Source organism: Nicotiana attenuata, chromosome 5 (assembly GCF_001879085.1).
Source record: "Nicotiana attenuata strain UT chromosome 5, NIATTr2, whole genome shotgun sequence".
Classification (NCBI taxonomy): domain Eukaryota; kingdom Viridiplantae; phylum Streptophyta; class Magnoliopsida; order Solanales; family Solanaceae; genus Nicotiana; species Nicotiana attenuata.
Window position 1 is genome coordinate 15,167,811 of NC_031993.1, and position 8,662 is coordinate 15,176,472.

Genomic DNA, 8,662 nt, shown 5'->3' on the forward strand with positions numbered 1-8,662 from the left:
AACTTTCTTAACCCTAAATTACGTCTTTCAATAGCGAGAATTATAACTCAAAAAGTGCTTGAGACAAAAAATAATTTATTTGTTTAAAGCGTATTAACATCTTGTCATCTTTCTGCAAACTTTTTTCTTGTGAATAGAACAAGACGAAGGAGATGGGATAGATGAACTCTTGATGTGAATAGAAATACTTGATATACTATGTTTTAACCAAATTGCACGAAAGCCAGCCTCAACATGGAAATTGACAACTTAAGTGCTTCTGCTAATATAGGTTGTGATTTATAAAATTCAAAGTTCGCATTTAATTAAAAAATAAATAGAAACTTTCAACATTAGTGTGAAAGGACTTAAACCTTACTCCCTATTAAACCTATGTTAGAGGGGACTCCCCTCTTGTAATCAAAGAAAAATAAACCCTAACTAAGTCTGTGCTACAGCTGTCTGCTCAAGGTAATTAGATCAACGGTGAAAGTTTTACACTCGTTCAAAATAAAAAATATAATTAGGGAAAGAAAAATTCTTTTACGGAGTTGAATCTCAAATTAAATGAACTGAGATAACCATTTTATTTCGGTAAAAACTTACCCACACCGGGTATTTATAACATGTTTAGTTAAGTTAACCATAAGGCAAAGGCAGAATGGTCTAAGTGGCACCTATACTTGTGTCACTTTGTCATGCCGGTCCTCCTACTTTACTTTTTTTTATCCAGACACTTCAACTTGTTCAAAATCTATATTTTAAACCCCTCTGACCGTGTGTGTATCTCACTTGCTTGACGTGGATGACACATCATATTCCATATCATTTTTTATATTTTATCTACTAAAAACACTTATTATATACTATTTCCTTAAAGAAAAAGAAAAAGAAAATCAATACCTCAACCTCATCTCTCTTCCCTCAAATTCACAGAGTTCTTCTTCCTTGTCCATCTCATATCCGTTCTCCATTCACAACCAGAAGGTGGAGGGGAGAAAGAAGAAGCTGTGGAAGGGAGAAGCGTACATCACCAAATAGTTTTAAGAAAATAGTTGCCTAAAAAAAACCTTCCAACATCATAAATTCTTCATGAAATCTATCAACCTAGACATTACAATTCGAATTGTAAATTGAATCATGAAGCAACTTTAGCGTAGGATAGGACCCACAAAACTACCAATAAATAGAACTAGTAAACGTCAATAGTGCTTGACAGTAACATGAAGCTTAAGAATGGCTCTGAGATTAGGAATATCAATAAAGTGAGTTGTCATAATGCCATAACCTTTAACAAATCTAAAAAAACCAGTCCCTGAAACAATTGAGATTTCCCTCTCCTTCATTGCAAAAAGATCAGCACCTTGAATCTCCAAAGTACTCCCTTTGAATTCCCCATCAGTGAAAATAACAGAAAACATCAAGTGCAGTCCCTTATCATCTAACTGTAAATTTATGTACATGCCTTGCGCTCTACCAATCTCTTTGGACTTTGGATCTGGACCTTCAGTTACTGGATCATCCACTGCAACCATTGTTGCATCCCTATGCCAAATGCAACTTCTTTGAAAAAGAAGAAGCAAGTATACATTCCAGAGCATATCAACGATGAAAACTAGGAGGGGAGAAGCGTACGGGGGAACGAAAAGGGAGGAGGTGTTGTTGGGTGTGCGTGTGTGGGGAGGGGGGGGGGCGGTGACGAAGAAGCGTACTGGGGAACAAAAGGGGAGGGGAGTGTTGTGGGGGGGGGGGTNGAGCGTATCAGCGATGAAAAGTATGAGGGGAGAAGCGTACGGGGGGAACGAAAAGGGAGGAGGTGTTGTTGGGGTGGGGGGGGGGTGACGAAGAAGCGTACTGGGGAACAAAAGGGGAGGGGAGTGTTGTTGGGGGGGGGGGGGAGTACAGTGGGAGTGTTGTTGGGAGGGGGGGGGGAGTACAGTGTGGAAGAAGAAGAAGAAGCGTTGGGGGGAGGGGGGAGGGGGAGGGAGGAACAAAAAGAGACATATATCTTTTGTTTTTTTCTTTTCTTTTTTACTTATTTTAATGACTTTTCTTCTTATTTTAATAATTTCTTGTTCAAATGTTCATATTCACGCTCATTATCCGCGTGAATTACACTCACTTTGTCCAGCTCAACCATTATTTTGCCACATGTGCTTGGTCAATGGTCAGAGGGGTTTAAAATATAGATTTTGAACAAGTTGAAGTGTCTGGATGAAAAAAAGTAAAGTAGAAGGACCGGCATGACAAAGTGGCACAAATATAGGTGCCATTTAGACCATTCTGCCTAAGACAAACTAAGGTCTACTAGGATTTGTATTTTTAATAAATAAAAAAATAAATCAGAAAAAGATAGTAAATTCATTCTAACTGACGTTATAATTTTTAAGGCTGCCGTCCATCTTTGTTTTATTTCCGACAGTCATCTTCTAGCATCTTGCTGCATATTCTTGTCTCTTCATTCTTTTATTTCTCCATTGAAAATCAAAAGGGTGCTTCTGAAAATATGAAGTCACTGCCTTGTTGAATGCCTTTAACAGCGAACAATTATGTGTCTTTTTTTTATGGCTAAGCTTGATGTTAAATCAAGAGTTGAATGATCTAGTTGCTAGGTAATATACTGGGAAGAAGGGGAAGCTAAGAGGTTTCTTATATAAAGGAAGAAAGATGAGGGACAACTGAAAATTGTGAAAGAATATGCAAGGTGCCACCTCACTTTCTTATTGCCCACTTTTATCACTTTTATATATATATATATTATACTATATATATTATATATATATATATATATATATATATATATTATATATATATTATATATATATAGTATATAATATATATATATATATAAGTGATAAAAGTGGGCAATAAGAAAGTGAGGTGGCACCTCTCTTAGGCCAAAAAATATTTATCTTTTTTCTCCTTTTTTGGGGGATTTTTCATCATTCTTTCAATTTATTTTATAATAAAAAATAAAAAAATTATTTTCATAACTCACAACTCTTTATCTTCATAACTTATACTTTTAAAAGTCTCAATAACTCCAATCCCTTTCAATATTCATTTTTTTAGTCTTCCACTTCATTTCTCTCATTTAATCTAGAGTGAATGAGTAATAAAGAACCCACTTAGTAGTTTTCTAGAACAAAGCTCACGTAACTTTAGCAATTGAATACCATTTCCTTTTTTTTTTGACTAACAGGGATCATATTATATATATCACATAATAGTAGAGTTAACACTGTTCATAGTGCCTGATAGGGCATTACCTACTTGGCTATTACAGGCCAACAACATGTCTCTGAGGACATTTTTGTTTCCAAAAGCTACTAGTCTAGAGCAAACATCTTTGTTAACGTACTTAACTACATTAGTCAAGCCTTCATAGTCTGCTTTTAAGACATTGGTTACAAAGTGAGGAGCATAATAGATAATATTAAGATCCCTGTCATTGTTTCCACTCAGTGCCTCCTTAGCCAGCATGTGTGCCGGCTTGTTGGCCTCCCTGAAGGTGTGCTGTATTCCCTGAACCTTCACCTGCCTCATTAACAACCTGCACTCATGAATAATGTCATTTAGCATTATCATTCCATTATCCAAACAAGTAATAACATCGGTTGAGTCTGTTTTCACTTCTAATTTTGTGAACCCTTGTCTTTTGACAATCTGTTGGCCAGTTTTCAAGGCCATTAATTCTACCTGAAGAGGTGTTGTTCCTGGAAGGTTCCCATGGAAGCCAACTATCCATTGGCCTTTGTTATCTCTGAAGACTCCGCCAAATCCACAAAGAGATAGGGCTTCTTTGAAGGAACTATCAATATTGAGCTTAATATGGCCGCTAGGAGGTTACTCCACTTAATGTTTATTGGAATTTTTACCTTTGTAACATTTTCCTTTTCCGTTAGAAGCTTATATTCTACTATTAGATTAATAGCGCTTTTGAGGCTAGCCATGTGTGTATAGTTGTTGTATAAATTGTTATTCCTGTTAATCCAAATGGCCCACATAACAAAGGGAAATAAATCTTGCCAAGTGATAGTGCCATTTTTAAAAGTAGTGTTATGGTCACGTATATGTGTCAACCAACTATCGACACTATTCCAACTGTTAGCATCGATTCCTAAGAGGGACCACAACTATTTTACTGCCATGCATTCCAAAAAGACATGCCTAATAGGTTCCCTATGAGTTTTGCAATAGGAACAGATTGGATCAATGTTTATGCCAATATGGTGTAATAAGCTTCTTGTTGGAAGTCTATCATGGTAGCATTTTCATAATAAAAATTTTAACTTGTTAGGGCAGTTCACCTCCCAAATCCACGTAAAATCCTTGTAATACTCTGTTTGGTTGCCTAAGAGGGAGTAACATGATTTGCTAGTGAAGAGACCGTTAGCGTTTAATGAGCAAACATGTGTATCATAGGTTTTCGTAGTAGGATTTGTAGCCTTTATTTTATTAATAAGTCCTGGTTCAAGCACCATTGAAAGCTTTGGTAACTTCCAAGTGTTATTCTTCCAGATATCCTTTATGGTTAGGGTGTCATCCTTTAGGGTAAGAGGACCATGAATACAATGACGAAGTGGAGGAGTTTGAGAGATCCAACGACTGTTCCACACGCTCAAGTTTGAAGACTTGTGAGGCAACCAAATAATCCCTTTGCTACAGGCTTCCCAGCCTAGCACTATACTATTCCAGATGAAGGAGGAATTTTTGGACGCTTTCCTATAACTATAGAGGCCTAAGATCGTTTTAGCCCAAGATGATTGAGTGTTATTAAGGAGTCTCCAAGAGAGACTAGCAAGGTTCACTAGGTTTTTCTTTTTGGCAGCTTGTAAACCTAGCCCACCTTCCTTCTTGTTTTGGGTGATAATATCCCACTTTATGAGGTGAAGTTTTTTTTGAGGTGTCGTTAGTACCCCATATAAAATCCCGTTGAGTCTTATCTATTTTACTAAGGATCTTAGCTGGTAGAAGAGTGTACTGCATTATGTGATTAGGAAGGGAGTTTAAACAAGAGGTGGCCAAAGTACATCTACCTGCCATGTTAAGGCAATTGGATTTCCAAGTAGTTAATCTTGAAATGATATTATCGAGGACAAATTGGAAGTCCTTGGCCCTGGGTTTAGAGCTTGTAATAGGAAAACCTAAGTATTTCCCGAAAGATTTACTAATCTTGATATTAAGGACTTGTGAGAGGTTAGCTTCAGTAGTTTTAGGGCAGTATTTAGAGGTGATTATTTTGGACTTAGTCCTGTTGACGGATTGCCCTGATAGGTAACAGAAAGAGTCAAGGCAATCTTTAATGGCTCCTATAGATTTTTCATTAATATGCGCCATTAAGGTTAGATCATCTGCAAAAAAGAGATGAGATATTTGGTGCTTATTATTGCCAATAGTGATGGGGTCCCAACACCCTAGATCAACTTTATGGTTAATTAGGGTGGAGAGTATTTCCATCAGAGTATAAACAAATAGGGAGACATAGGGCCGCCTTGTCTAATGCCTCTGCTTGGGGGAAAATAACTAGTTCTAGTGCCATTAACCAAGATGGCTATTCTGCTAGATGAGGTACAGTTCATTATGAGCTTTGCAATATTCGGAGGAAATTTGGAAAATCTCAAGGCTCTATAGACAAAGGACCATTCTAAACGATCGAAGGCCTTTTCCAGATCAATTTTTAAAATCATGCTATGCTTCTTACCACGATACTTGTTCATTTTAAGAATTAATTCCTGAATAATAATAGCATTATCACAAGCTTTCCTATTTTTTAGGAAGCTAGTTTGGTATGGGCTAATAATCGTGTTCAAGAAGGGTTTCAACCGATTTGAAATGATCTTAGTAATTATTTTAAAAATAGTGTTGCATAGGCCTATGGGTCTAAAGTTTTTTAAATTATTGGCGTTAGGAATCTTAGGAATTAGGCAAAGCAAAGTATCATTAATATTTTTAGGGATAGTACCAGTGTTGAAAACCTCTTGACATAGGTTTGTCGCAGATTTACCAATGATATTCCAATATTTTTGGAAGAAAAATGGGTGAAGTCCATCAGGCCCGGGTGCCTTATAAGGCTTAAAGGAAAAACAGGCTTTTATAATTTCAGAGTTAGTGACGGGGGCATCTAAGGAGGATAAATCTAGATTGATAAAATATTTAGGATCATCCTTAATATGTATCCAGTTGCTACTTTTGTGAGAGGTTGTGAAAGTTTTTTCATAGAAGTCTTTTGTGTGATTAATAATTTTCTCAGGGTTATCAATCCATATACCATGGCCGTTTTTGAAGAAAACAATTTTATTGATTCTTTTTCTGTTAGTGGCCATGATATGGAAGAATTTAGTAGTCACATCGCCCTCGTTTAACCAATGGATTCTAGAGCGTAGTAATGTTCTAAACGTCAATACCACACAAGAGGGGGGGGGGGTGATTTGTGTGGTACCCAATTTTCGCTCTAGAAGAACCTGGTTCTTCTAGGTGTTCTAACTACTACTATCTGCGGAATAATAAGTACATAAAATAAAGAACACAGAGATTTTTACGTGGAAAATACCTGGCTCAAAAGGTGAAAAAACCACGACCTACTACTCAGTAGGATTTTTTCAAACTTCCACTAATATCACTGAGCCAAAACAGCATTTACAAAAACTCTTTGTAAACCCAAGGATTAACTCTAATCCCGTTGTAGCACACAGCCTCAACTGCTGCGACAACTTCAAGTTAGCTTATAACTTGAACACTCTAAATACCTAATACAATTGCTTCTATGAAAGCTGAAAGGTACAACTTTAAACCACCTACTACAATTGAACTAGAAAAAAAGAAAAACACAATGGAATTGGTTCTTCTATCTCGTTCAAGTAGCTTCAGGAGTGCACACTCAAATCTCACATAAATTGCTTGCAAAATCGCCTTGCTCTTTTGCTCTCACTTTAGTTTAACTTCTGCGTTTGTGCAATCCCATAAAAGAGAACAATCAGTGTCTTTTAATAGGTTAGTAATCAGAGTTTGATTGGAACTCAATTACTAATCTTCTATCGTAGTTGAGTCCTTGAAGATCTCAAACTCCAACACTATCTTTATCCGGATTGTGTTCTTTTCATATAAGGAGACTTTCTCCCCTTATCCAATATGCAACCTTTTCGATCAGCTCAGGAGATATTGCTGCTTGATCAGTAGGACTTATCTCCTTCACGTGCATCTCACATGTGTAGGTTGATCATGACTGTGCTTCACAAGATGGACCTGGTCCATAACTGAGTTCATTTGTCATTCTTCAAAACTTCAGCTGTTCTTGGGCCAACAAATTCCCTCTTTTTGATGATGACAAACTCTGTGCTTTTTACTGATCAAGGGACCTGTAAGAACTCATCTTAACCATCAACACTGAATTTAGAAAATTCACTTATCATCAAGGACCGGTTAATTAGGTTATAAATATCTCTTATTTTAGAATAATGTGTAAAGCACAATATCTCTTCCCCCTTTTGGCATCATCGAAATGTTGCATACACAATGTGAATCCCAGATTTTAATAAGTACTCATGGACACTGGGGCAACTGCAAGTGCAATCATGGTTCAATCATCAGTAATCAAACGAACATATTTAAACTATCAAGGTCAGAATAATCATTGAACAAGAGAAAACAGCAGTTGTCATTGATAGGGATATGTTGCCATTAACAATCCACAAAAAGAAAGAAAAACATTCAAACCATGAGCAAAAACAGAAAAATCCCTAATCTGGGTCATTGGGGGTACTAGACAAGTTCAGGAGACAAAGGCTAGGAGTCCTAAGGCTTGGAGGAACTGGAGGGTTGAGTTTGGAGAAGATTTAGCATGTTCTGAAGAATTCCATCATTCTTCTCCTTTTCTTTGGTAAGCTCAATTCTGAGACTATCCCTCTCAATTCCATTTCAACCACACGAGCCTTGAGCCTAGCAATTTCAGCATCCTTAGCTGCACATTCCTGAACCAAAGTCCTAACTTTGCTGTTGATGTGTGTCTTCAGAGATGGACCAGGTTCAACTGGGATAGCATTGACTGGATAGTCATAGGCAAGAAGAGTTTTGATTCCAAAGTGTTCCTTGCTCGAGGCCATTTCCCATTTCTTCAGAGGCACATTTAGCCTGTCCAGAACTGTGGTTAGTATGAAGCCATATGGAGTAGCATGAGCTTTGGAACCATTTATGACCCTATCTAACAATTTGACTATGAGGGCAGGCCAGTTGATTTGCTTTCCTCTCTCCAGGCATTCCATAAGAACCAGATCCATGTAGTTAGCAGTGTGCCTTCTCTCCTGTCTTGGCGATAAGCACTTGTTGACAAACTCAAACACAACCTTGTGCTCAGGCCTCATCTCACTTTTCTGCACAGCCCTGGCTTCATTCACTTCCTCTGAATCACAAAACCTCTTGGTGATTTCAAGGGCAGTAGGGAGGGAGTCCAGGCATGGCCACCTCTGCCTAATATAGTCATCAAACCCTTCAGAGGGTATGTCTAGAATCTCTCCCAGTTTCACTGCATCAAACTGCACTTGAACTCTCTTCACCAGGCTACTAACAACTCCATCCTTAACAACAACATTTGTCATAAATTCAATCAGCTCATTTCTGGCTAGCCTACCTTCCATCGGAAGGACCATGTCCTTCCATCCCTGAGCAGCTAAAGCATCCACCAATC

General features: G+C 37.6%; 1 protein-coding gene across 1 annotated transcript; it reads right to left on the bottom strand.

The window, feature by feature from the left end:
* Window positions 1,182-1,514, bottom strand: LOC109226004 (dirigent protein 1-like). Its single transcript, XM_019390807.1, has one exon. The coding sequence runs from the start codon at window positions 1,512-1,514 to the stop codon at window positions 1,182-1,184; it is 333 nt and encodes a 110-aa protein (XP_019246352.1).